At 63.2% G+C, this 27,992-nt stretch overlaps 2 protein-coding genes across 5 annotated transcripts; both read right to left on the bottom strand.

Annotated features, from left to right (window-relative positions):
* Positions 1-544: 544 nt before the first annotated feature.
* Positions 545-13,606, bottom strand: IFITM10 (interferon induced transmembrane protein 10). Of its 4 annotated transcripts, XM_069565820.1 has the most exons (5): positions 12,754-13,606; positions 11,422-11,874; positions 6,574-6,635; positions 6,363-6,435; positions 545-1,151 (listed from the first exon to the last, which is right to left on the bottom strand). In XM_069565820.1, exons 2-5 carry the CDS (start codon positions 11,662-11,664, stop codon positions 1,002-1,004), a joined length of 528 nt encoding a protein of 175 aa, XP_069421921.1. In that variant the 5' UTR covers positions 11,665-11,874; positions 12,754-13,606; the 3' UTR covers positions 545-1,001. The 4 variants fall into 4 exon arrangements, 3 of the variants coding, with proteins under 3 accessions (XP_069421921.1, XP_069421923.1, XP_069421922.1); XM_069565822.1 differs by lacking the exons at positions 6,363-6,435; positions 6,574-6,635 and having other exon boundaries at positions 545-909; positions 1,113-1,151; XM_069565821.1 differs by lacking the exons at positions 6,363-6,435; positions 6,574-6,635.
* A 2,963-nt stretch (positions 13,607-16,569) lies between these two features.
* On the bottom strand, positions 16,570-25,972 carry CTSD (cathepsin D). Its single transcript, XM_069565819.1, has 9 exons — positions 25,740-25,972; positions 23,586-23,745; positions 21,740-21,863; positions 21,253-21,371; positions 19,888-20,114; positions 18,132-18,254; positions 17,651-17,795; positions 17,466-17,564; positions 16,570-17,378 (listed from the first exon to the last, which is right to left on the bottom strand). Exons 1-9 carry the CDS (start codon positions 25,811-25,813, stop codon positions 17,211-17,213), a joined length of 1,239 nt encoding a protein of 412 aa, XP_069421920.1. The 5' UTR covers positions 25,814-25,972; the 3' UTR covers positions 16,570-17,210.
* Between the last annotated feature and the right edge of the window lie 2,020 nt (positions 25,973-27,992).

Here is a 27,992-nt window from a genome sequence, read left to right as displayed (position 1 = left end):
CCCTTCCTGGCTCCCCCCGGCTCGCCTCCAGCCTGTCCCCAAACTCTCCCCCTCGCCCCCCCGAGACCCTCCCAGTGCCCCCCTCTCAGCCTACTGCCCACACTCCCAAGTGCCCACTTCCTGCCACAGCCTACGCCCAGCCAAGCCAGCCCTGACCCTCAGCGCCACCTCTGAGCCCTGCGCGCGCCAGGCCCGCCTGGAGGCCTCGTGCGCGGCTCCCGGTGCCCGAGAGGGACTGGGCGTGGCAGTCACCGTCCGTGCTCCCTCCTGCTGGTGGGCTTTGCCAGATCTCATTCTCCGCCAGGCGGGCAGCCATGCCCGCCCCCTTCCTTCCTCTCCAAGGAGGCAGCCACCAAAAGCCCCCTCAGTCCCATCCTGCAGAGCAGGCCGAAGACCCCCGGGGTTATGGGGTGGACGCTCCCTGGAAAAGTCAGCTGGGTGCGGCACTCGGGACCCCCAGGCAGTGCCTGAATGGGGTTCCCAAAGCCTCTGAATCCCACCTGCCTGGGGGCGGGGGCGGGGGGTGGCCAGGAGACGGGGCACAGCTGGGCGAGTATTTTATTGGAGGTTCACAGATACAAGAGCTCAGAGCAGGGTCACAGCTTGGAGGGGGTGGGTTCGTGGGGGGAGTGAGTCCCCAGATGCTGGCAGGCCCCTGCCCCACCCTGGGAAGCCCCCATACGAGCCCTTCTTGCAGGGTGTCAGGTCTGAGGGGCCCCGGGAGCCCGGGCGGGGGCACAGGCGGGGAGGGGGGGCAGCCACTCACAGCCGGGGTGCAGCAGCACAGAAGGAAACCCAGGGGCCCCAGAAACGGGCGGGGGGCCAAGAGGCGGGGAGGCCGGGCCAGCACGAAGCTCGCTGCCCCCTTGACAGACGAAGCTTCCGACGGCCCCACGGCCTGGCTCACAGCTTCGGGGCGGGGGGGCGCCAAGGGCGGACGCCCGGCTCTGCCCTGGCCGTGTCTCAGGGCTGCGTGTCCCGCCGGCGTGCCCGCTGGGGCCTCAGTAGTCGGTAAGCGGGTACCGCAGGAAGATGAAGACCAGGATGATGCAGGAGGCGGCCAGCGCGGAGCTTGTGATGTTGAACAGCCGTGCCGTCTTGGCGTCCTCCACCGCCCCGTTCAGGTCATTGAGGAGCTTCTTGTCCCGGACCTGAAGCCAGAAGCAGCAGTAAGACCAGCAGTCAGGGCTGAGAGTGGACACACGGGCCCGGCGGGAGGGCCTGAAGGCAGAGGGCCCAGGCGAGGGTAGCCCTGAGCCCGGGCCAGTTCCTGGTTCCTGACCGCCACGGGGGCTACTGCCCGAGGACGTCCCAGGTGAGGGTAGCCCTGAGCCCGGGCCAGTTCCCGATTCCTGAGCGCCGCGGGGGCTACTGCCCGAGGATGTCCTTTCTGGGTGGAAACCTGCACTGGACTTTGGGGGAGGGGTGGGGGAGGCTTAGGGGCATCAGATCTGAAACTTACTCTCAGTTTGTGAGACAAATAACCTGTATTTGACAGGTGGCACCAGTGGTGAAGAATGTGCCCACCAGTGCAGGAGACATCAAGAGACGTGGCTCAATCCCTGGGTAGGAAAGACCCCCTGGAGGAGGGCGTGGCATCCACCTAGTATCCTTGCCTGGAGAACCCCATGAACAGAGGAGGACCAAACCCCTGGAGGGCTACGGTCCATGGGGTCGCAAAGAGTCGGACGTGCCTGGGTGAGTGAGCACACACACAGAAGGGACGCTCAGTGTGGTGAGCTGGTAACTGCTGGGGGTCTGGGGGAAGGGCATGCAGGGGTTTTTGTATCTCCTTTCTGGCAACTTTTCTGTAAATCTAAAACTATTTAGGGGCCTTCCCTGGCGGCTCAGCAGCTAGGGCTCTGCACTCCCAATGCAGAGGCCCAGCCTGGATCCCTCATCAGGGAGCGAGATCCCACAACCAAGAGTTCACACGCTGCAACGAAGACCCAGCACAGCCAAATAAACAGGTAAATAAAATAAATATTAAAGACATAGAACTATTTAAAATAGCACGGATTGTTAATGCTGTTTTATGTACTTGAAAGTTGCTAAGAGGGTAAAAATTCAGTGTTCTTACTGCCAAAAAAAAAAAAAAAACCATCCGGTAATTATGAGAGGTGATAGAGTGCTAACTAACCCCGCTGTAGAAATCACTTCACGCTACACACGTGTCCGATCATCAAGTAATCTGAAGCGTATTCACTGTCACAGGTCGGCTATATGCCAACAGCCCTGGGAAAATAAATGAAAGAGGAAGCCGGCCTCAGAGGAAGTTCTGTGACTGGGCGATGGGGCATCACAAGTGTCTGCTAACCTGACTGGCTCCACCTCGTTTAAAGCTAACTGGGATTCCCTGAGCACACACACTGTGGCAAGGGGCAGCCCCCGGTCTCCGAGACGGGATATTAAAGTGAACGGGGGGCCTCCCTGGTGGGCCAGAGAATCTGCCTTCCAACGCAGGGGACGTGGGTTCGATCTCTGGTCACGAAACTAAGACCACATGCCATGGGGCAACTCAGCTCACGCACCACAATAAGAGAAGGCCCCGCACTGGAGCTAGAAAGCCCGCGTGATGCAGCAGAGACCCAGCACAGCCACACACGCGCCCAAGTGACAGGGGTGGCCTGGGGTCCAGGAAGCCCTGGGGAGCCAGTGGGCAGCCGTGGGCCTGCTTCCAAGACCCTCTGGCTGGGAAGAAGCGTCCCTGGGGAGGCGCCCCTGGCCTCATCCAGGCCGGGTGTTAGGGGTCCCCTTTCCTCCCACCTTCTCCTTGCACAGAGCCCAGGGAGGGGCAGGTCTGAGCACACTGCAAGCAGAGGCTGGGAGGAGGAAGAAAGGGAGCACGGAGAGAGACAGGAGAGGCAGGAAGAGAAAGTCTTTGCACCAGCAGATGGGTGGGTGGATGGGTGGGTGGGTGGATAGATGGATGGGTGGATGGATGAGTGGGTGGATGGGTGGGTGGGTGGATGGATGGGTGGGTGGGTGGATGGATGGGTGGGTGGATAGATGGGCGGTTGGGTGAATGGGGGGATAGATGGAAGAATGGATAGATGGATGGGTGAATAGATGGAAGGATGGGTGGGTGGGTGGATGGATGGATGGATGGAAGGATGAGTGGGTGGATGGGTGGATAAGTGGATGGGTGGGTGGATAGATGGGTGGTTGGATGGATGAGTGGGTGGATGGGTGGGTGGGTGGATGGATGGGTGGGTGGGTGGATGGATGGATGGATGAGTGGGTGGATGGATGGGTGGGTGGGTGGATGGATGGGTGGGTGGATGGATGGGCGGTTGGGTGGATGGGGGGATAGATGGAAGGATGGATAGATGGATGGGTGAATAGATGGAAGGATGGGTGGGTAGATGGGTGGATAAATGGATGGGTGGATGGAAGGATGGATGGGTGGATGGAAGGATGGGTGGGTGGATAGATGGGTGGGTGGGCATATGGACAAAAGGCAGGGCCTGGGCTGGCCGATAGATGGCACTGATGTCTGGATGCCTGGAGGGTGGAGGAGGGTTGGCGAGCTAACACAGGAGACATGGATGAGCAGGAAGGTGGGGGTGTGGAGGGGTGGATGGACTTCCTGTGGACACTCAGAAAGAACCCACGGAGCAGGGACGTCTGGGCAAAGCCCAGGAGAGTGTGGAGACGTGGCCATATGCTCACCTGCAGGGAAAACAGGTGTCTAAAGACAAAGCTCCCAGGTGTAGATGTGCTGAGGTCAGAGGGATAACCAGAGGCCAGTGTGCGGAGGGCAGAACCCACAGGCGAGGGTGGCGGGGGGCTTAAAATCAGAGAGGAGACTGCCAAGGAGCAATCTGTGTGGGGCTTCACAGGCACTTTTTGGCAGAAAAATGGCAGGCTCTGGCGTTTTCACTCTGATAATCCTGGATGCTGTGTGGAGAACAGACTGCAGGGGCAGAGGCTGGAGAAAAGCAGAAAAGAGGCTCCCTTAACAGCCCAGGTGAGTGGTCAGGGTGGGTCGTGTCAGGCCAATAGACCTGAAGGTGGTAAGAACTGACCGTCTTCTGGATCTATTTTGGAGACACAGCTGACAGTATTTACTGGGATCAGATGTGCAGTGTGATAAAAAAAGAAAGGGATTTGAGATGATTGCAAGGCTTTTTGATCTACTGAAATAAGGGGGGTGTAGGACACTCCAGGAGGAGGACGTTTGTGAGTGATCCAGTAGTCTGACTCTTCACGTGAAGCTATAAATGTCTTCTAGACATAGAGCCAGATATTTTGAGCAGGTAGGTTTTGTAGAGCCTAGTTCAGGGGTGAGGTCTAGGGCAGAGATACAAATTGGAGGGGCATCACCATAAAGATGCTACTTAAAGCTCTGAGACTGGACGGGAACACCAAGGGACTGAACGCCGATGACGGGACGAGGAGGACCGAGGACCACGCCTGGGAGCACCCCGTTAGGAGATCCGGGAAGCAAGAGGCAGTGAGGAGGGGAGGCTGAGACGAGGAGGGGAGGCTGAGACGAGGAGGGGAGGCTGAGACGAGCAGGCGAGAAGAGCAGAAGGGACAGGACGTTGGCAGTCCAGTGGTTAAGAATCTGCCTTCCAACGCAGGGAACTTGGGTTTGATCCCTGGCTGGGGAATTGAGATCCCACGTGCCGAGGGGCAACTAAGCCCGTGCTGCAACTAGAGGGGCCTGTGCTCTGCTATGAAGACCCAGAGTAACCACCACCCAAACAACAGGGCAGAAGAAAGGCGGAGAGAAGGGAAGGGTGGCGGTGGGCGGAAGGGGCTGGACGGAGGCGGAATCAGCACGGAGGAACGGAATGGATAAACGGACGCGTGGCATGGGGGCAGAGAGGTCGCTGGGTGATGTTGGCTGGATAAGGGAAAGAGCGGGAAGCCCTTTGGCGAGTGAACAGACTGATGGATGGGTAATTGGGTAAGTCAACTAGAGCAAGGAAATGAGAAAATGGGAGGGTGAGCAGGCGGATATCGGAACTGAAGAGGGAGCGCGAGTAAACGAAAGGGAGAGACGGAAATGTGCTGACGGCTGGCAGACGACTGGCCGGGCCGGCGCGTGGGCGGATCCAAGGTCACGAGGGGGAGAGAGTCGAGAGAGGAGGACTGACGAGTCCAAGCTCTGATGGATGAGTGATTGGCTGTACTGATAGGAGGGGTGGCTAGGTAGAGAGAAAGGGTGGAGAAGAGCGGAAAGGAAGGCTGCGCAGTTGCGTGAGTGAATGAGGGTAGAAAGCGCAGTGAACTAGAGCGGAGGAGGTGAGTGAGTGAACAGGCAGGGCGTGATCACCAGCTGGGGCCTCCCTGCTCCGGTGGTTTAGGCTCTGTGCTGCCAGCGCAGGGGCTCGGGTTCAGTCCCTGGTCCAGGAACTAGGATCCCGCACGCCACAGAGCACGGCCCAAACATGCTTTAAAAAAAGAAATAAATAAAAGCAAAAGCAAACAGGTGGGACCTGATTAAACTTCAAAGCTTTTTGCACAGCGAAGGGAAACCAAAAGCAAGGTGGAAAGACAACCCTCAGAAGGGGAGAAAATAACAGCAAATGAAACAACCGACAAAGGGTTACTTTCCAAAATACACAAGCGGCTCATACAACTCAATGGCAGGAAAACAAACCACCCCATCAGAAAGTGGGGAAAGACCTGAACAGACACTCCTCCAAAGAAGGCATACAGACGGCTAACAAACCCACGAAAAGATGCTCAACATCGCTCATTATCAGAGAAATGCAAATCAAAACCACCATGAGACATCACCTCCCACCGGTCAGCATGGCCCTCATCAAAAAGTCTACAAACAATAAATGCTGGAGAGGGTCTGGAGAAAAGGGAACGCTCTGGCACTGTTGGTGGGAATGGAAACTGATACAGCCACTGTGGAAGACGGTACGGAGATTCCTTAAAAAAACAGGAATGAAACCACCACATGACCCAGTCATCCCACTCCTAGGCGTATACCCTGCGGGAATCAAAACTGAAAAAAACACACACATCCCACTGTTCACTGCAGCGCTACTTACAGGAGCCAGAACAGGGAAGCAACCTAGATGTCCGTCGACAGGTGGACGGATAAAGATGGGGACATACACACTACGGAATATTACTCAGCCATAAAAAGGACCACGTCCGAGTCAGTTCTGAAGAGGCGGATGAACCTAGAGCCTATTATACAGAGTGAAGTGAGTCAGAAAGAGAAAGGGAAATACCGTATTCTAACGCATGTATACGGAATCTAGAAAAACGGTACTGAAGAATGTATTGTCAGGGCAGAAGTGGAGAAACAGACAGAGAGAACAGACTTATGGACATGGGGAGAGGGGAGGAGAGGGTGAGATGTACGGAGAGAGTAACACGGAAACTTACATTACCATATGTAAACTAGATAGCCAACGGGAATTCGCTGTCTGGCTCAGGAAACTCAAACAGGGGCTCTGTATCCACCTAGAGGGGTGGGATGGGAGGGAGACGGGAGGGAGGTTCAGAAGGGAGGGGCTGTGTGTATACCTATGGCTGATTCGTGATGAAGTGAAGTCGCTCAGTCGTGTCTGACTCTTTGCGACCCCATGGACTGTAGCTTACCACGTTCCTCCGTCCATGGGCTTTTCCAGGCAAGAGCACTGGAGTGGGTTGCCATTTGAAGTCTGTAAATCAATTATCCTTCAATTAAAAATAAATTAATTTTAAAAAAAGGGCGAGGACTATAGAAAGAAGAGTGTAACAAGTCAAAGGGTCCAAGAAAGGAACTTGATGGTGACCTCAAGGAATTTACTTGGCGCCTCCGTGCCCCCCGTTTCCTCATCTGCAGTTAGCTGCACCAGTCTCATAGGGTTTTGCTGCTGCTGCTAAGTCACTTCAGTCGTGTCCAACTCTGTGCATAGATTCTGTGCACAGCCCACGAGGATGCCCCATCTCTGGTACTCTCCAGGCAAGAACACTGGAGTGGGTTGCCATTTCCTTTTCCAATGCATGAAAGTGAAAAATGAAAGTCAAGTCGCTCACTCGTGTCCGACTCTTAGCAACCCCATGGACTGCAGCCCACCAGGCTCCTCCGTCCATGGGATTTTCCAGGCAAGAGTACTGGAGTGGGGTGCCATTGCCTTCTCCGATAGGGTTTTGCTACCTTTAAATAAAATATTACATTTAATTAAATAATGAGACATGTTTAGGACGGGGCCTAGAATATATAAGCTCAATAAATAACTGGGGCTGTTTGGTGGTTATTGGTATTTGCTGGCTTTTTGTTACTATTATTGCTATTAATGAGTAAGGGGGGAAACTGATGAATCCAGGGAAGAAAAAAGATTAGATGGCGAGCTGGGTGGATGGACAGAGTAACAGAGTGATGGATGAGGCTGGTGGATAAACAGCGGGAGGAAAGGAGGAAAGAAAAGGAACATGAATCTAAAAAGTAAGTGGATGAGTGAATCTAGGGATGGTTGGCAGCGTGGAAGAGAAATTCTGGAAGGAAGGAAGATGAGCATGTGAATTTGTAGAGAGAAAACGGACGGGTGAAGAGCTGAAAGGGTGGAAACACGAGTGCGTGCGTTGGTGGGTGGACAAGGGGAGCGAGGGTCTTTTCCTCGCAAACCTGTCCCTTTTAGGGCCTCCTTCCTCATGTGCAAACGGCGCCTCCGTTCTCTCAACAGAATAGATGAATATCCTTTGAGCTCCTGGGCAGCTCAGAAGTAAAGAATCTGCTTGCAATGCAGGACACACAGGTTCCATCCCTGGGTGGGGAAGATCCCCTGGAGAGGGAAATGGCACCCCACTCCAGTATTCTTGCCTGGGAAACCCCGTGGACAGGGGAGCCTCGTGGGGTCGCAGAGAGTTGGACCCGACTGAGCAACTCAACAACAGCGGTCTTAGGCCCTTCTCTCTTTTCCCTCACCTCGTGCCCCACCCACCAGGACAGTCTACTGACCTTCAAAATACGGGACCTGCTCCCACTCTCTGCTCCCACCTTCTGAACCAAGAGTTGACTGAGGCAATAGCCTTTGATCTGGCCCCCAGCTCCCCAACATCTTAAGTCCTTATGGGTTATCTCCCCCAGTAACAAGGGCAATCTTTTTTAAATACAAGCAACATAATATTGACTCTTTGTTTGAAATTCATCAAAGACTTCACTCAAAGCAAAACAAAATCATACTGCGGCAGACACAATGTACATGGTCTGGCCCCGTACACCCCCTCTCTGGACCCAGCTCCAAGACTCACCCCATGCCAGCTACGCTGGGCCCTGAACCTGGTTTTGCCTCGGGGCTTTTGTAACACCCAGTCCATTTTCCTGAAATATGCTTTCCCAGATGCATTTATGGCTACTGCGTGAATTCATTCAGGTTTAGACTCAAATATCATCTCATCAAAGAGGCCTTCCTTGCCCACTGTATGTAAAATAGCAGCCCATATGTCCTTGGCGACGCTGCATTTACTCTTCATAGCTGACTTTACCACCTGACTCACGTAAGCGTAAGTTTTATTATTGTCTGACTCCTGACCAGGATGTAAGCCCTTCTAGACAGGGACCATGTGTTGCTTGTCACTTGCTAGGCACTAGACCATTATTTATTACTCGTGGGACCAGTGGGTGGAGAGTGACAGGATGCTGAAGCGTCTGAGTGAACGGATGACCGGGTGACTGACTGAGAAGTTTAATGAATGGATATGGTGGCAATACGCGAGTCAGGGAGGGGGGGGGCAGACGAAGGCGACAGGTACGAGATGGGCGGAGGAATCCATGCACAGATTCAGGGAAACTGCCAGATGAGGGTGTCAAGGAAAGACACCATGCATCCGTGAAGGTGTGTGGGCAACCAGACAGACAGAGCTGGTGGATGGACAGCGTGGATGGCGGGGTTGGGGGAGGAGCTGAAGAAAGTGTGTTACACGGTGCGCATGGAGGAGTTAATGGGAGGCTACGGAAGGTGTGGGGTGAGCAAGTGGGAAGGAGAAGAGAATAGGCGAAAGCGAAGCTGAGAGTGGGTGGTGCAGGGCCCGGAGTGCCAGGAGGAGGGGCCGGACTCCTCCCGACCAAGAAGCGGGGCTGGGGGTCATCGCGAGCGCCCTCTGGGCCACCCACGCCCCGTAGCGCAGGCCATGCCCCCAGGCTCCCGTCTGTGGCCACGCCTGCCCAGACGGACCTGACTGCGCCTGAGGGGGGCCGTGGGGACAGATGGGGCTGTGGGGACACGGCAGGCCGTCCTGCCCCTGGCGCTCCAGGGAATGCTGTTTTGTTTGGCCGTACTCTGTAAGGGGAGGAGGGGACAGGCTCAGTGACGCAGGGTCAGCGCCCAGAGGGATCCAGGAGTCCAGCCAAGGCCTCCTGACCCCAAGGCCGTGAGGTGCCCTTGCAAGTGCCCACGACTGGCTGCAAACAATGTCCAGAGCAGCAGGCCAGGAGACGTGCAGCCGGACGGACAGATGGCCAAACTCCCGGATGTGGGAGCCCAGGCCAGCAGGTCCGCCCTCCCCTCTGCCAGGGACAGAGGCGGCTTGCCTTGCTGGCTGCCCGTGTCCTCCCCCACCCATCGCCCAGTAAGCCCCATGCCTCTCTGCCCCGAGAGCCCCCAGGGAGGACCTCGGGGAGCGCCCGGCTGGAGGCACAGAGGGGCTCCTACTGCCTCTCAGAAGCACCATCTCCCACCCCCGTCCCCAGCGCGGAGCCTTGCATTCAGTTCAGAAACCTGTGACCTACCTACAACCCTCGGCAGATGGGCCTGCCCGGGGCCAGTCGGCGCCCACAGGAGCCTCACCGCCACGCCCAGGTCCACAGGCTTCTGGCGGGACTGGCAGGAGGGCCCCGGAGGCAGAGCTGAGGCTGGGGGGCTTCCCCCGGATTCCCTGGGACCCCCTTCCCTTGTTGCCTCTGCAGCACACATGCATTCTCACGCACACACAGCCGTGCACATGTGCACGGACACACTCATACACTCACACATCCACACACACAATCACACACACATGCACACTCACACCCCCACACAGACACACATGCATTCTCACGCCTGCACATCTCAAGCACACACATACGTGCTCACACCTATATGCACGCACACACTCTTGCACACACACTCACGCCCTCGTGCACACTCACACGTGCCCACACGCATGCACACTCATTGAACACAGTCCCTGTCCGATAGAGCCCAGGGCTGGGTACACTAGCCTGGAGATGAACGCGTGAGCAGCGGGGGTGATGGAGGCCCTGAGGATGAGTCAGAAGGCGGGAAGGCCAGGTGGCCAGGCCGTGTGACGCTGGGACAGGGACGGGTGGGGGTGCTCCACGCTCAAAGCAGCAAGCAGAGCTGTCCCAGCTTCCGTCCCCCTGGGTGCCAGCCCCTCCTCTGCCTCCAGCCTGCCCGCCTCCATGTTCCCCCTCCCCACCCCCGCCTTGGGCAGCTGCAATCAGTGAAATGCGCCTGGCCCTGGACACTCAAATCTGGGCCCAGGAAAAGGGATGACCTGGCGAGACAAGACCCCAGCCCCTGGGGAGGTGGGAGGAGATGGGGAGGCCCGGGTCTCCCTCCGCCCCTCTGCGGGTTGGGCTCCAGCAGCCCCAGGCTCTTGGGTCCTGACACACCCACAGGGATCTCCGGACCCCAAGTGTGAGTCAACCACAGCTCCCTTCCCCCATGTTGGTCCATTTTTCTCCACTGCGCTCTCGAGAGTGGGGAGCAAGGGATGGGGGTATCCTGTCTGCTCCGCTCTGGCAGCTCCCGTCACAGCAGCGAGGGAGGGCCTTCTGAGAGTCGTGCACACCCAGAGTGCGGCGTCAGGCCTCCCTGCCCCGGCCTCCCCGCCTCACCCCCCAGGATGGGTCACGGGAAAGCATGTGAGGGAGCAGAGCAGTGGTGGGGGCAGCGCCCCGTCTGTCTGTCACAGGCCCCTCGAGTGCCTGCCTGGCATCAGGCTCCCTGCGCGGGGCTGAGACAAGGTCTCCAGCAGTGATGTCAGCCCTCTTCTGTCGACAGGGGAAGGAGTCCAAGCTCTCTTCACCTCCACGCTGGCTCCATCCCAATGCCCAGGGGCAGCTGCACCCAGGCCCAATTCCCAGGTCTCTACACAGGGGACAGGACACTGAGGTCCCCACCCCAGAGGCCAGACTGGCCGTGCAGAGACCCTGGCCCCGAGGACGCTAACCCTTCCAGGACACCCTGGAAGGTTCCCCAGCTCAGGACGCGATGCGTAGGCCTTCTGCTGTCCCGAGCTAGCCAGCCGACCTCTGCGTTGCCCTAGGTCCCCCAGGCTCTCCGCTAGACCTGCTGCACCCACGGGCTTCTCTGTGAGGGGGGCTCTCCGCTAGACCTGCTGTACCCACGGGCTTCTCTGTGAGGGGGGCTCTCCGCTAGACCTGCCGCACCCATGGGCGGACGGTCAGCACCACCGCGCGGCTCCCCGGCCCCCGGCTCCTGCTCCGTCCTCCCGGCTCACCTTGAGGGAGTAGGCCAGGGCGATGAAGCCCAGGCAGCAGAAGTTGAGGTAGACGAAGTTGAAGATGGACCACAGGTAGTAGTCGTTCACCTCCGTGGAGTCCGGGTAGACCTCGATGACGGCCGTGGGGTTCGTCATGGTCTTCTTCTCTGCCAGGTGCTTGCAGGCCGGGGGGGCGCCGGCAGCCCGCACGCTGTCTGTCTTGCTGCTCTTGGGCTCCATGGGGAACAGGGTGGGCGCCATGGGGGGCGAGGCCGAGGGCTCGGGGGCCGGGGCCGCCGGAGCCTGCAGAGCTGGGGGCTTGGACACGCAGGCGAAGCAGCCCTTGGGCGAACCTGCTGGGGGCCTCGGGATCCAGAAGGCCCCGTCCAGGGGGACTCGGGCTTCCTGGGCGCCGTCCGTGGTGCTGGCCGGGGCTCCCAGCGGGGCTGGGCACTGGGCGGGGCCCTGGGCCTGCAGGGAGGGGGAGACAAAGAATAAGCCGGGTCCTGATCACCCTATGGGCCCACCTTGGCCCCTACAGCCTCCCCCCTGCAGTCTCATGAACAGCTCCAGGGACACGGAAATCCCGCGGGGGCAGCCAGTTGCCGGCTACCACCTGCCTTCCCCACCGCCCCCGCCCCTCATGCCAGAGCCCTCCGAGCAGCCTTGGCAGGGACAGCAGGGGCTTCCCCTCACTTCCCCATATGCACACAAACATTCACCCACTGACACACAACAGCAACACCCCCACACTCCCCCCAGCACCCCGACTGACAGGCTCTTTCGGTAATCAGAGCAAGCAGCGCCCCAGACCCTGCGCACACACAGGGCACGCACGCCCACAATGACACGGCCTCTGCCAGGCTTGGCAGGCGGAGCGGAGCTCTGCCCGGCACCTGCACGATGGCACAAGCTGACGCTTGGGACACAAACGCCAGCATCACCGCCTGGTTCTCCAGACACCAGCACACCCCGTGCGCCCGGAGAGGCCGCCAGGTAAACAAGCCCACACTGTGACCCTCGCACACACCGCGCCACAGGCCCCGACACAGTCGCGGAAGAATGAACCCGCCGCCCGCGGGGGCTCCGAACTCGCGCGCATCGCCCCTGCCCCCTGGCCCGGCCTGGAGCAGCGCTGGGACCGCAAGCGCGCGCACTCGCCGGGTGCCAGGAGCAGACGCACAGCGACACTCTGCAAAACGAGCCGTCTCAGACCACGCGCCGTCGCCCCGCGCCGCCCCGGGGGTTCGGCAGTCGGGGCCCCGCGGAGCCCGCCCCCCCCCCCCCCCCCGCCCCGGCACCCCAGCCCGGCCCAGGTCTGCGGCAGCCACCGGGAAGACGCGCGCTCACCTACTGGCGACTCCTCGGTGGCCGGGCCCGACCCTGCGCTCGCTGCGCGCGTCCTTCCGCCGTCCCGCCGGTGGCTGGCTGTCCCGCCGCTCCGCGTCCCGGCGGCCCGACCTCGGCGCGGGGAGCGCGCGGGGCGGCGCGGGGAGGGGCGCGGGCTGGCAGCGCCGCTCCTCCGCCGCCTGCGCGCCCTCCGCAGCGCCAGGGCCAGCCGCCGGCTGCAGCCCAAGCCTGACTCACGGCGGCGGCGGCGGGCACAGCCACCTCCCCGCCTCCTCCCGCCGGTGGGGTGGGCGCTGCGGGCGCCGGCCAGAAGCGGTGACCCTCGCGGGTGGGCAGAGCTGGGCACGGATGGGCTCTCCCGCAGCGCCCAGACCCGGTGCCCGCACCACCCACCTGCGTCTCCCGGACCCCACCCCGCTCCCTGCCTCCTCCCTCTGTCTGAGCCCCCAGCCCCTCGCTGAGCCGGCCCACCTGTCTCCCTGGGGAGAGCCCTTTCCTCCTGTGCTTCCCCCTGTCTCGCCCTGCCCGGGTTCCCAGGACCCTTCCCTTCTGGGCTGCCCCATCTGGTGAGTTTCCTGCTCCATGGGCTCTCTCTGCATCCCAGCCCTTGCCCCCACCCACCTAGTCCCAGGCCTGGTGGGTGTCTGGGCCTCCCCAAGCCCTCTGCCCACAGAGCCCAGGTGCCCCCAGCCTGACCTCACCAAGTCAGTGCTCATGTCTAGCCAGGCTGTCTGCGCGCCTGTCCCCACAGGACCCGGCTCCTATCCAAGCCCCGACCAGGGCCCTAGTTCCTGTGAGTCTCGGGCCCCTCCCAGCCCTGGGGCCCCCAACTGCAGCACTTCCCCAAGCAGGGTGCCCCTCGCCAGGCCCCCACCCGAGCCCCCACTCTGCCCAGTCTTGCCCCTGCCCCGGGCCCGGGACTCTGTCCTTCCTGAGCCCACCCCCTCCAAGTTCCTGCCCCCACTTTCCCCCAGATCTGAACTCAAGCTCCCCAAGCCCGGAGCCCCTGCGTGAGCCCAGGTAAGGTGGCTCCCTCACGAAGTCTAGTCTTGGAGACCGTGACCCCTCACCTGACAGGTCTCTTTGCCCCTGGGGCCAGGTGTCCCTTCCCGGGCCCAGTGACACTCGTGCTCCTGGAGCTCAGGCCCCCCACCTGCCCAAGCCGCCTGCGGACTCTGTCACCCTCTGCCCCCTCCTGGGCCCCCAGCCTCATCTACACCACCTCCCTGCCATTCTAACACTTGCCTGGCATGGCTTGCCCTCCCTGCGGTCGTCCCAACCACACCCTTGCCATGGGAAAGCCCTGGCCCCCTCCTTGCTGCACAGGGGCCTCCTGAGGTGGTCCTCCTCTCCAACTGGCTGCCCCTAGGAGCAGCGGCCTTCCCTCCACCCCTGCCCCATGCAGTCGCCCGCCCGGTGGTAGCCTGTGCCCGCCTCTCCGAGCCCTTGTTCCCCCCACAGGCTCTGAGCCCTTCCGCCCGTGAAGGCCGCTTCTGCTCTGACCGGCTCGACCCACCTCGTCTCAAGGACCCCCTCTCCTCCCAGCCTGGCTCCTTCCCAGGGGCCCCTCCTCCTCAGAGTCCTGGCCTGCCTGTGCCAGGTCCTCTCTGAAGCCCCTTCTCTCGAGAGCCCGAGCCTTTGTTTGCAGGCTTTTCCCTGGTCAGGCCCCCTCTCCTGTCCAGGCCCTCCCCTCCCCTGCTCAGCCCTCACCCCTCTGGCCCCTGGCCTGGCCCTGGTAGGGGCTGATCAGGAGCCCACAAACAGCTGGCTTTAAAGATGCTGCTAAAACTGTCTTCCAGGGGGCAGGGTCCCACAGCAACATCCCGCCCTGCCTGACCACATGCTCGGTAGGCCCAGGCCCACAGGTGAGAGGGCGATGGGACTTCTGGGAAGCTGGGCTCAGTTCTCCCCCACCCATCCACCAGCAACCCCTTTCCAAGGGCCCGGCCTGGGGGTGGCCAGACCCGTCTCAGATGGCGCCTGACCTAAGGGGCCAGTGAGCCTGTGTGTGGCCTGGGAACCTGGTCTCCCTGCTGGGCTCCCTGGGCCAGGCGCTGCCCAGGGCTGGGCAGGCTGCAAGGCTGACGGGCTGGCCTGCCCGAGTCCAGCTGGTCCTCGGGCGTGGGAGAGGGCACCAGGCCCACAGGGGTCTGCTTCTGGTCACTGGGTGGAGCCAGGCCGCCTCTCCCAACTCCAACCACCCTGCCCCCGACCCCCAGCCCACTGCCCAGGATGCGTCATCCCACGAGCCTTCACCGGAGCGGCCAAGGGAAGGCGCTGGACTCAGATCAGCTCCTGAGAGCTCACACTGGGTGTCCTCCAGGCAGGACGTATCCACCGGAGCCCATGGGCTGGTGCAGAGCAGGGCCGAGCCAGCCAGAGTAAGAGCCAGCGTTTGGAGCGGCCAAACGCCAGACCCTGTGCTCGGCTCCTCCTGGCATCCATCAGGCCCACGGCCAGGAATGCCCAGCTGTCACCCACCTTCCCGGGACAGAGCCTCGAGGCTCAGGGTCGGGTCCCAGAAACTGGGTCTGAGCCCAGAGTCAGACTCCAGGGTCCAGAGAAACCTGGCCAGCTGGGTGGAGCCGACTCTGAGCAGGATACCGGTGCCCTGCCGGTCTGGGTTAGGAGCTGGGGGCTCAGCCTGCGCTAATAACCCACGTGGCGTTTGGGGGCCTCGTCCTTGCGTCCCCGAGGGGAGGACACATGGGCCCCCTTCTGCCCAGTCTCCATGAGTGAGGCAGGCGGAGGAGGGGGCCCCTGCCAGCCTTGCGGGGGTGGGAGGCTTTGAGGACAGAGAGGCCTGCTCGGTCAAGGGGCGGGGCGTGAGGGGAGGGTGGCCTCCTTCCTGGCAGCTCCGCCCTGCAGGCTCCCAGGTTGCAGTGCTGACAACTGTCTCCCAGGAGCCCTGCAGCCCTGCAGAGCTCTGCCCACTCCTGGCTCAAATTTCAGGTGCAGGGAACACTGGGCACGCGCTCACGATCCCTCTTGCAACTCTGGAAGACGCCTGCGAGGGCCCGGCTCTGGGGTGTGGTCTCCAGGCTCCCTGGGGCCAGGCCGGTGACAGCCACAGCCCTGCCGGCTGAGATGGTACCAGAACGGGGACAAACGTCACATCAGAGCCCTACCCTGCAGGGGGGGTGGGCTCCACACAGGGTCCAGAGTTACCTATCCCGGAGGCATCTGCCTCACCAAGCGTTCACAGGCTCCTATTTATCCCTCAAAACCTCCTGGCTCTGCAACCGCTCTGACCAACCCCCACGGCCTCTAGCAAACAGGCCAGACCAGCCTGAGGGCACTCCTGGGTGGACCCTGCCACCCCAGGACACAGGCTGGCCTGCTCAGGATTGGCAGGGCTTACTCACGGAGACACTGCTTCCACGGGCTGGCGAGGAGGCCCGGGAGGGAGGCAGGCTGCCCAGGCGCCACCCGCCCCATCAGGCCCCTCCCAAGGCCCCAGTCAGGTGTGCAGGGGACTCGGGGAACACTTTCTAAGGAGGTGTGGTGGGCTCTTGCCTGGGCCCGAAAACCATGCCTCGGTGCAGGTGCTCATCAGACAGGCCCCCAGCCAGGCCCCCCTCACGGGTCACTGCATCGGAGCCCCCCAAGAGCTGGCACCCCCAGCAGCAGAACCTCGGCCACGAGGCTGGGCGGGAGGCCGAAGTGTCCGGTCCGGGCCTGGCCTGGGCCCCAAGCACCCCAGACTGAGCCCGCCCTCCCTTTGAGGTGAGGGCAGGGCTGCGAGCACCAGCTCCTCCCCCGCCTCCACGGGGAGCACGCCCTCCCCACTAGGCACAAAACACGCCGACACTGGGGCAGAGGCCTCAACGGCTTTATTTTCGTGCCAACTTTGGCTCCCAGCCACTCAAGAAAGGGGCAGCCGCAGAGAAGGCCGGCCCCAGCCCCCTCCCATCCAGTGCCACCCCCCTCCCCAGGGCCAGAGAATGCCCTGGTCGCCCTGCGCGACAAGGCGAGCCCCCACACGGCCCTGCAGGCTTCGTGGGACTGGCTTCTGGTCCCTGCCACCCTTGCCAGCTTGTCCTCAGGCCTTGGCGGGCCCTTCCTCAGGGCGTCCAGGATGAACAGGCGGGCGGCAGGGGCCCGAGCTGTGGGGCGGAGCGACCAGGAGGGTAGCTGGGCCCAAGGGAATCACCCAGGGCAGGGGTCCCGGGACACAGCCGCCCAACAAGCTGTGTCTTCCAAGTCAGAGAGAGGACTCTGTGCACCGGAGCTGCCGGCTGCCCCAGGCCGCCTCTCCATCAGACAGACAGACAGACAGACCAGCAAGCAGCATTTCAGACAGCAGGGAGGGGAACCCACAGAGCAGAACTGCGGCCCGACGGGCCTCGGGATAATCGGTGTGGTGTGAGTGTGAGTGCAGTGTGAGCGTGAGTGTGTGTGGGTGTGTGTGGCGGGGCAGCCTCCTCCTCCAGACTCCAGCAGCGGGCGGGGGCCAGCTAGAGCCGGGCAGCCTCAGCCAAGCCCACCCGGTTCTGGTCGCGGTCGAACACGGTGTAATAGCGCCCGATGAAGACGTCGCCCAGGATCCAGAGCGGCCCGCCGGGCGGGGGGATGTCCATGCCCATGAAGCCGCTCAGGCACACGGTCGTCCCGGCCTGCGACACCTGTGCCAGCAACACCGGTCACCACTGGCCGCCGCCCGGGCCGCGCGCCAGGGCGCCTGCACCCCGCGCCCTGCGGGCCCCGCTCACCTTGAGCGTGTAGTCCTCCGGGGACAGCGTGTAGTCCTTGCCGCCCAGTTTCAGGGTGACCTGAGGCAGGCTGGACACCTTCTCGCAGGAAATCATGTACTGCAGAGAGTGGGGAGAGGGGAGCCGGTGTACGGGGCGGGCCCGGCGCTGGGGCTGCCCGCCTCCCCAGCCCTGCCGGCGCTCACCTCGCCCTGGATCAGCGGCACAGCCCCGATGGCCTTCTGTAGCTCTCGCACCTCCTCCACAGGGCCCACCATCAGGGACGTGCCCGTGTCCACGATAGCCTCACAGCCCCCCTTGCACACGGTCAGACTGCTGCCCACGTCCAGCCTGCGGGGAGGGGCGGGGCATGAGTCCCCTCCCAGGGCCCCGGAGCCCCCGCCCGCCCCCGGAGGACTGGGTCGTGAGCAGGTTTAGGGGGCGTGGGGAGGGGGCCGGAGGAGCCAAGGACAGGTCACCCGAGGGGGCTGTGTGCAGGGGGCCCACTGGCTGGACATCGGGAGGTGGCAGGAAGCACCTGGGGCTGGCGGGACACGGGGCCCAGGTCCCCCGGGCCAGCCCCCTGGTGCCCCAGAAGCCCCTGCCGCATGCAAGGCCACGGGCAGGGACCCCACGAGCCACGCCCCACCCTGCGGAGCCAAAGGCGGGACCGCGCCCCACGCTCACTGGTCCATGTGGATCTGCCAGTAGGCCTTGCGGGTGACGTTGTGGTAGGTCAGGCTGCCTCTGTAGTACTTGGAGTCGGTCCCGCCCAGCATCAGCTCTCCCCCGGGCTGGGCTTTCGGGTCCCTGCCAGGGAGGAGGCGGCAGTCAGATGCCCTGCCCACCTCTGTGCCAGGCGTCCAGCCTGCAGGTGGCCGGGCTGGATGGGCACGGGGGTCAGGGCAGGTGCGGGGCCCTCAGAAGGTGACCCAGAGAGGGGCCCTTCCTGGGCGTGCGGGGGTGGGAGGAGCCAGCGGGGGGGAGGTGGGGGAGTGCTCCAATCTCACACCCCGGGGACCACAGGCCAAGCTCCTTCCTGACAGGAGATCCTGCCTGGACCGCGAGGGGTCCCAGTCTGCCCCCCGAGGACGGCCAGGGTTGGGCCAGCAGGCAGAGGAGGACGCGAATGCTAGGGGCCCTGGGGCGGGGACCTCACAGGCCTGGAAGGAAAACCAGGGGCTCCCAGGAGGAGGGCTGGCTGCCCTGAGCGGGGCGGAGCCACTGCGCCTGCCCCAGGCCCTCTGCACCTGCCGCTCTGGAGGACGCCCTCCACCCAAACCACCGTAAGACCAGCTCCCACTTCAGATTTCAGCTTCCGACCCTCCCCACCTCTTAGTCACACTCGTGGTTTCAGCATCATCTGCCCAGCTGTCTCTGGCACTCGCCAAACTTGTCCTCCGCCCATCGCTGTGGCCGCCACCTCCCGTCACCTCCACCACCCACATGTGGAGGACACACGGTACCCTCCTCAGCCCTGCCCTTGCAAGCCAGCCGCCCTGCCCCCACTTCCTGCCCGCGCCCGCGCCCGCGCCTGGGGAGTCACAGAGCTGGGCCATCTGTCCCGACCTCAGGCCTGGCCGAGCTCCTGGGTCCTCTGTACCTCGCCTGCCTCCCTGGGACCCGAGAGCTCACAGGCACCCAGCACTTAGCGGGTGGCTTGGCCCCAGCAGCTGCTGTTTTTGCCACTGACTGAGCAAGGGGCAGAGGCCAGCATCCATACAGAGACCAGGCCAAAGGCTCTGAGCTGGAATTCCACCAGAAGGGCCCAGGGTCAGACCGAGACGGGGCATGTGGGGCGTGGTGACCAGTGACCAGGAGCGGCAGGCTGCCCAGCCCACCCCCTGCCCATGGCCCCCCCTTACCACCTCTGCACACTGCCCCCTTGGGGGCTCCCTCCCAGGACCTGTAGCACCGTCCTAGGAAAAGGCCAGGGGCTGGGGGACTGAGACCCCTTTCCAACAACCCCTCCCCAGCGTGACCGGCATCAAGTGTTGCTTCTACAACGTGGGAGCATCGCCCTGAGCTCTCTCGGGTCACCCTCATGGGAAAGCCCTGGCCCCCTTGCCTCCAGAGCTCCTGGCACAGATCAGGGCTCGTGGCCTGATCCCCTCTGGGCTGAAAATGACCCAGGGGCAGGGACCAGCCCTGCCCCGTCACCGGGCCCAGGAACACCAGGCAGACTGACCGGAAGGGTCCTGGCCCAGCTCGGGCTGTCAGAGGCGGCAGGCCCAATGACCAAGAGCCCGGATCCAGGGCTGCCCGGCTGGAGGACCCTGGTTCGAGGACCCTGGTTCGGGGACCCCGGGGAGACCCAGCCTTCGGTATGGACTCTTTGTCCGCTTGTGAGAGGGTGCCAACGCATTGGGCAGTGAGAGCCGCGGCTCAGCGCCTGGCAGGGGACCACGGGGAGAGCCGGCACGATGAAGCCCCACCCCCACACCTGTTCAGGAAGAAGGAGAAGACGTTCTTGTCCACCAGCTTCTGCTGCATCAGGTTGTCGAAGACAGGCAGCACGTTGTTGACGGAGATGCGGGGGTAGGCCATGCCCAGGATGCCGTCAAACTTGGCCGCGATGAAGACCACGCCCGGCTGCTTGATGGCCTCCCCGAAGGTCTGTCTCTGCACCGTGACGCCGCCCGGGCTGGACGAGGACGGGTTACAGGGCACCTGCGGGCCGCGGGGAGGGCGAGCAGGCGTCGGGCACCGTGTGGACACCAAGCCCGACCCTGGGCCCCAGGTGGCTCCTCACCCCCGTCCCTGCACGGGCAGCTACGGCCACGAAAGCCAGCTCGGTCGGTGCCCGTCATCTGGCGCTCGGGACTCGGTCCCGGAGAAAGGGCTGCTGACCCTGCACTGGAGCCGGGAGAGGACAGCAGGGGTGCGGGGCCCACGCTCCGCTGGGCCAGTTTCAAGGACGGGTGCAAAGCCGGGGAGCAGGGAGCAGCGCGCTCCTCCTGAGCTCAGGCCCTCCCACTGGCCTACCCTGCCCTTGGGGAACCCTGGATCTAACCGTGGACTCAAGGCCAAGATACCCCCTCCCCCAAGCCAGGGCGGAGGATGCAGACACACACAGGGCAGGATGTGGGGAGAAAGGGCTGCTTGGGGTTGACGCTGGGGGCGGAGGACGGGTGCGCGACATCCTGTCTCAGGCTCAAAGAGAGCCTGGCAGAGGCCCCCCACTCCCGCCAGGCGGACGCGGAAGGGGAGGGCAGCCGGCAGGGAGCTGCGGGGGCCCACCAGGCCGGCTGGAGGAAGGGTTCTCCAGCCACCAAGGCTCGGGACAGGCCTCCCGCGGCCTTCCTAGGGCTGGGGGCTGGGAGGGGACTAACTTCTGCTCTGCTCCCCGCAGCTCCCAACCCAGATACCTCCTGTGGCCAGGCACCAGGGCCTCCGCCCTGCAGCCCTCCCCAGACGCTGCCCAGCATCCTGCCCGACACCCTTGGCAGCTGCCCCTGGCCAGCAGCTCTGGCTGCGGTGGCCCCTCACCATCCGCCGGCTCCTCTGCCTGGCTGTGCGGCTAGGAGCCTCGCCACTCGCCAGTCCTGGGCCCAGACCCGCGCCCGGCACTCTCACTTCTGCAGTCTGGGGCTCTTGGCCTGCCGTTCCTGCCAGCCCTTCCAGCATCACCTGGCCTGCACATGGGACCACGTGCCCCCGTCACGTCCCCCCACCAAGCTCGCCCAGCTGTTTCACCTCCGGGTCTCTGCTCAGCTGAGACCCTGGCTCCCCTGCTCAGTGGGCCCCTGCCTGTCCCTGGGGTCAGGGGTGAAGCCCCCGGCCTGGCGAGCAGCCCCGAGACACTCACCGACACAGTGTCCTGGCTCAGGTACCCTGAGAGGCTGCCCGAGCCGTAGTGGATGTCGAAGGTCGTGCCGTTCTTCACGTACGTGCTGGACTTGTCACTGTTGTATTTGTGGTGAACCCCTGCGCCGAGTGGGACTGTCGGCCCACCTGCCCAGCCCCAGCTGCAGCCTCAACCCTCCCAGCCCTCGCAGCCCATCCCGCAGGCCCCCGGGCGGGTGGTCCAGCCCACGACCCCCATGGTCCTGGCCCTGCATCAAGGAAGGGAGAAGGGTGGAGAATCTGGAGGGGCTGCCTGTTGGGTGTGGCCGAGAGGCGGGAGCGGCAGGTGGCCCAGGAGGCCCACCGGGACATCTCTGCCCTAAGACGGGAGAGGGTGGGCTGAGGCTGGATGGCTGGCCTCCAGCGCCTGAGGGGAGAGCAAGCAGCGGGGTGGGGGCGGCACGCCCCGGCCCGGGGCCACGGCAGGCCCCTGGGACAGACGGACTCACAGCAGGCGATGTCCAGCAGCTTGCAGTGGATGGACGGGACCCACAGGTTGGCAGAGCCGGTGTCGAAGACGACGGTGAAGCACTGCGGGGGCGTCCCGATGCCGATCTCCCCGTAGTACTGGGCCTGGGGGGGGGGGGGTCTGTCAGGGCAGAGTGCGGGGCTCCCCGCAGGACCAAGAGAAGGCCCAGACCAGACCAGGGGCCCAGGGCCAGGCAGGCTGTCTCAGCTGCCCACCCCAGCATCTCCGCCCAAGCCCTCGGTAGGGTCCAGGGCTCTAGGAGGGAAGGCCTCCTCCCCAGCATGAGGGAAGACTGAGGATCCCCCATGGCTGATCCTGGAGGGCCCTGGGCAGAGGGCTCCAGGGAACCCCGAGGCGGCGGCACACAGGCAGGCCGAGTCCCTCAGTGCCGGGCACGCTGCCCCCACTACCCTGGGCCTCAGTTTCCCCTGTGCACACGGGGCAGCAGAGGCAGCCTGGAGGGAGGCCCAGATGAGGGGTGAGGGCTCTGGTGAGCATGTGGGGGGAACACGCCTCCAGGAGGACCCCGTCCTCGGCCCCTCAGAGATCAGGGGCACGGGCGTCTGTGAGTCTGGGGTCCACTGGGCCCTGCCATCTCAGGGACGGAGGCCGGGCCCCGGGTCACTGCAGGGCTCCGGCTCCAGCCCCTCTGGGCGTCTCTCTCCGGCCACTTGGCTCCAGGGAGCAGCAGCCGCCACTGACTCATGACCCAGCAGAAGTGTCCAGACTTGGGGTGGGGGGGGGCTGGGGGGGTCCGAGAATGACTCAGCAAATCTCCATACCCGTGGCATGCGTGCACATGCGTGTCCGTGTGCGTGCATGCTGGGGGGCAGGAATCAGGAACTGGTCAGGCCCAGGCAGACCCCCCCGCCCCCCGCCTGATCACATGCCTGCAAGAGGCCACAGCTTCCTGGCCCGGGCTCCAGCCAGGCAGGACAGAGGGCACAGCTACATGCCCTAAACCTGAGTGGCCCAGAGGCCGGAGGGCAGCGAGGGGCTGGCTTCCCAAGACTCAGGGAGTGGGCGGCGTGGAGAGGATGTCACCTGGGCAGCCCCAGAGGGCCTGGCCCCAGAGCTGGGACCAGGGTGACCTGCCCCAGCACGCTGTGTGTTCCACAATGTCCCACCTCTGAGCTGGTCTCCCCCTCTGCGAGCAGTGGGGCACACGGGCTGGTCACTGACCGAACAGGAAGGCAGGGTGCAGGGACGGGGCTGCGGCTGCCACAGGCCTTCCAGCAAGACAGGCGAGACAGCACAGGGGCTCCAGGGCGGTGGGTGCCCCCCAGGCAGGCGGGCCCAAGTGAACTGAGCTCAGGGACCCCCGGCCCCCGCCCACAGCCTCGCAGGCAGGCCCGGGCCTGATTCCGGGCTCCTCCGTGCCGGGCCGGCTCCCCCACGTGCTGCAGGCGCTAGGGCAGTCCCGTGGGGATGGCCACCAGGATGAAGATGCCAGCCCGGCTCTGAGCTGATGCTCAGTGGCAGGCAGGGAAGCAGACGTCAGGGAGGCGCTCAGGCTGCTCCAGCCAACCCTCCTAGCCCCCTGGGCCAGGACGGGCAGGGGCGCCCGGAGCTGGGGCCAGGGAGGTCACAGCCCTCAGTCAGGAGGGAGGGAGTCGTGGAAACGCCCATCACAAGGGTGTCTGGGTGGAAGCCCTGCCCCCCACACGGCTGACGCTCGCAAACCACTGGAGGCTGAGAACAGAGGATTTCACCAAAACCCACACCAGCTCAGGAACGTTTCCTGAGAGCCAGCTCCTGCCTGCAGCGCTGTGGGCAGTCAGCCCATTCCCCCAGCCCCAGGCTGCCTCCCCGGGCCCCACACTCACGTCCATGTAGTTCTTGAGCAGCTCGGGAATCGGCCCCTGCCTCACAGCAGGCTCCCCGGTGGCATATTTCGAGATGGGGCCCTTGGCGATCAGGTGCTCCACGGGGCCCATCGCCTCCGACATGGTCCGGCGGATGGACGTGAACTTCTGCAGTGGGATCCTGTCAAGACGGAGGTCAGGCTCGTCAGGGCTGGCTGGTGCACAGCCCACCGGGAGGCTCCCACACCCACGACCAAGCTGGAGGCCCAGCACGCCTGCTCCCCACCACCCCCCAGACACTGGGGGCTCCAACACGCACCGCTGTGGTCTCCCGTCCCCACTCTGAGTGGGTCCAGGGTCAGCGGTCAGCTATCGTGTCTGCCCAAAGCCCTCCGGGGGCCCCATCTGCGTGGCCCGCATCATCTAGACACCCCAGAGATGGGTCCCAGCTCACCTATCTGACTTGCGGGGGGGCCACCTTCTGGCCACCAGAGGGGACTTCCAAGCCACCCACTCCGAGCAGCCAGGTTTCCCTGACCACCCCCAGACCCCTCAAAGGACCCCCCTTTCCTTCCAGGCCTCACCCCAGGCCGCACTGAACCCCGTCACTCTCTCCCCATTAAGCAGGCCGCTGGAGGTCAAGGTTGACACCTGGGACCTGGAGGTGCGGGCTGCTAGGCTGGCCACACTCCATGCAGGGCCCGGTGCCCCTCCTTGGAGGACCCTTCCCAGGAGCCCCACCGCCCAGCACACGCCAGCCTGGGTGGTCTGCCCAGCAGCAGGGGCAGCGTGAGGGGTCCTTCTCCACCCCCAGCTCCACAGGGGTCTGAACTTGCCCCAGGAAGTGGCACAGAAGACCACCTGAGCAAGAGGAGCTGCTGGATGAAGCGTCTCCCCAGCCTGCGGATCTGCGAGTTCAAGGTCGCAGTGGCTCCTCCCAGCAGGCCAAGGGCATGCTCCAGGGAGATGTGGGCCTGGCCTCTTGCCTAAGAAGGGACAGGCTGGGAGAGCCTGGGCTTCTTGTCTGGGGGCGGGGGAGGGGGCCACACCCTCCAGTAACTAAGGAGACAGATGCCAGCAGTTCCCCCGGACATGAAGATGTGGGGGCTCCGGTTCAGCTGCCCCAACCTGAGAAGCTCCAGGCTCGTGTCCCCAGTGGAAGGCCTGGGGGTGAGGCCAGGGCAGGTTCAGGCCTGCAGCTGCTCCCCACAACTGCTCCAGCTAGGGCTACCTGCCCCCAGGCCACGGCCTACACAGGGGCCCACACAAGCCAGCCTTTTGGCAAGGCGCAAGTCTGCTGCAGCCCCGAGACCCCACCCACCTGCCCACAGGCAAAGGCCCACAGCAGAGCTGGAAGAATGCCGGCCCAGGTCCAGCACTAAGGCTGCAGGCCTGGGTAAGGGTGGGGGCAGGGTAGAAGAGGGTGGGCCCTCTGCATCCCTCTCCTGCTGGGCAAGCAGCCTGCCTGGCAAGGCCTGGAGGGTGGGGGGACCCTCTGTCTTGCTGACGCAGCATGGCACAGCCCTGGACCAGCCTGATAGTCCTCGGGCTCGCTGGATCCAGTGGGGGCCCCCAAGCCTGGGGAGGGCGTGGTCTTTACTGAGGCAGCAGGTGTTGGTGGGACAGAGCCCCAGCCCAGCAGTGGGGGAAGCGGCCCAGGGCCTGGCCAGCTGGGCCACTCCCCCAGGTCCATCCTTAGGCTGACTCCCTCACGACCCTGAGGGCCTCCTGGTGTCCAGAGGGTCCTCCAACCGGCCCAGGGCCTGTGGGAAGATCTCATAGGCTGAACAGACCGGGATGAGGCCAGGCCCAGTTCACAGCTGGGAAAGGAAACCCTAGGCGCAAAAAAGACTTACCCAAGCTCAGGGGCCTCTGGGCCTGCCTCTGGGTCTCCCGTCTTCCAGCCGAGTGCGGGCCCCTGAGCACAGGCTCCCACCCTACCTGTCCTGGGGAAGCTGAGCCGACTCCCAGTCACAGCCCTCCTGCTACCTCCGGTCCCCACCCCATGATGGCAGGGAGGAGAGGACGCACGGACTCCCGCACCTGCAGAGCTCCCCCGCCCCGCCCGCGGGTAGGCCCCACAGGAGGGTTAGGCCCCGGGGGAGCCCAGCTGCACCCCGGCCGGGGCACAGGGGTGCGCGGGCGTCCGCGGGGTGCGCGAGCTGCGCGGCTCACCTGATGACCGCAGCGGCGGGCGCGGCCAGTAGGCCGAGGGCGAGCAGCAGCGGCAGCAGGCTGGGCGTCTGCATGGCGGCGGCGGCCCGGTCGAAGCGGAGAGCCCGGGAGGTCGCGCGCTTATAGCCGGGATGACGGCGCAGTTGGGCCGCGTCAGCTGACCCGCTTGTTTGCACCGGGGCTGGTCACGTGGGCTGCGGCCGGCGACGGGGGCGGGGCCGGGCCGGCGCGGGGCGGGGCCTGAGAGATGCGGGGCGGGGCCGGGCCGGCGCGGGGCGGGGCCTGAGCGATGAGGGGCGGGGCCGGGCCGGCGCGGGGCGGGGCCACCCGCCACTGGGATCTGCTGCGTCTGCTCGGGCGCGCGTCCGCCTGTCCCCCTTCGGGCCACGTGCTGACCCGGAGAATTGCCACGACCCTGTCGGGGCAGAAGGGGACCGGGCCTGGCCTCGCTGGACCCCTCAGCCGGGCGTGGCTCCCGGAGCCGTGGCTCCTTCCCCGCCTCGGGCGCGCGGCTGGCTCCCCAGGGCTCCCCAGAGCTCCCTGCTCCACCTGCTCCCTCCCTGGGCGCCCTTGTCCCCAGCTCTTCCTTCGCCCGGGAGTCTCCCAGGTGGTCTCTCTGGAGGCTCCAGCCGCCCTCATTCTCCAGGTGGCCCACAGCCCTCCCAGCCCCAGCGCCGCGACAGCCCTCCCAGCCCCAGTGCCGCGCCCCAGAGCAGCACCTGGCCTGGCCCGGCCCTGGTAACCCTGGGCTCTCCTCCTCTGTAAATTGGCACCATCCCGACGTTGTGGCAAATCTCAAAGGCTGCCATGGAGAGTGTGTGTGTGTGTGTGTGTGTGTGTGTGTGTGTGTGTAGGAGGGAAGGGGACAGCAGGTCACAGTTCAGCCATTTGGGATCAGTTTTTACCAGCTTCTGGGGTAGGAGAGCGAGTCCCTCGGTCTGGCTAATGCACAGCCCTGTCTGAGGCCTCAGTGACCCCTCAGCCTGGGAGCTGAGTTCCTGCTGCCTAAGGGGAGGATCAGCTCCATCCTCCACCCTGGGTCGCAGCTAAAGGAGCGGGTGGGTGTTACCAAGGAAAGGAATTCGGACAGGTCATTTCAGAGAAGGTCACGTGAAGAAGGAAATGCAGCAGGAGAATATGCCAGGAAGTGACTGATATGGGGGTGTCGACTTAAAAAGTTGCACAGCGTGAACGTTGTCCCTTTCCTTTGGAGCAAAGCTGTCATGTCATAAATATCTTCACTTTTATCCTGACAAATTCTATTAAGGTAGCTTTTCTATTGAGGAAAAGTGTCAGATTAGCCTCTTACCTAACCACTTCAGCCAAGACCACTCAAGTCTCCTACAACTGAGCAAACCCTGGTATCTTTCAACAGAGCCCCACCCAGTATCTAGACCTTAGGTGAGTGTGCCCTGGTTTGGGTCAACCAGCATCTTTGCACCCCACCCCCCTGCCAGTATCTTTCAGTTGGAAGGGGGCAGGTACCTGTTCCACCACCAAATAAAACTCAGGATTATCGATCAATACAGGAGATCCGAGAACCAGGAGTTGTTGTTCCAACTCTTTGGGACCCCAATGACTGCAGCATACTAGACTTCACTGTTCACCTACCCAGATTTGTCTGGACTCTCCAAGGAGGCGGACAGGTATGAGAGGCCTCTGGTCGTATACCAAGGCTCCAGTCTACTCTGGGTAACTTCGTCGGTTGCCATGAACTGTCGACTTTAAAAACGCACAGTGTGTGAGTGGCGACTAAGTTTTATTTGGGGGCAAAATGAGGATTGCAGCCCAGAAGACAGCACCTCAGATAGCTCTGAGAAACTGCTCCAAAGAAGAGGGGGATGGTCAGCGTATGTGATTTTGGTGAAGGGGTCAAGCACATATTTTCCCAGAAGGATTCTACTAGTCTTGTGAAGCTTTGCTAGTCGTGAGGAACAGGTGTCACCATGAAGGGTTTTAATGCTTTTCTACGTGTGAGGAGATGCCAAAATTGGGCTCATAAAATCAGTTCCTGAAGGCTCTAACTCTCTGGAGACTTGTCTGCCAGTTTTCCCCCTGAGCACCAAGTGCCCTGTTTCTCTTCTTCACCTTGGACTCCCTTTGGGGGGGTGTTGGAGGTCAGCAGCTGCAGCAGTACATACTTAATCCTTGAGGCAGATGACAGGGGCCAGGCCTCTTGGAGGAGGTGACATTTGAGCAGAATGTGAACAGGGGAATCTTCACAAGGGGACTCACCCAGGGACACTTTCTCTT

Source organism: Ovis canadensis, chromosome 21 (assembly GCF_042477335.2).
Source record: "Ovis canadensis isolate MfBH-ARS-UI-01 breed Bighorn chromosome 21, ARS-UI_OviCan_v2, whole genome shotgun sequence".
Lineage (NCBI taxonomy): Eukaryota > Metazoa > Chordata > Mammalia > Artiodactyla > Bovidae > Ovis > Ovis canadensis.
The sequence above is the reverse complement of the archived record's forward strand: the minus strand, read 5'-3'. Positions and strand labels throughout refer to the sequence as shown.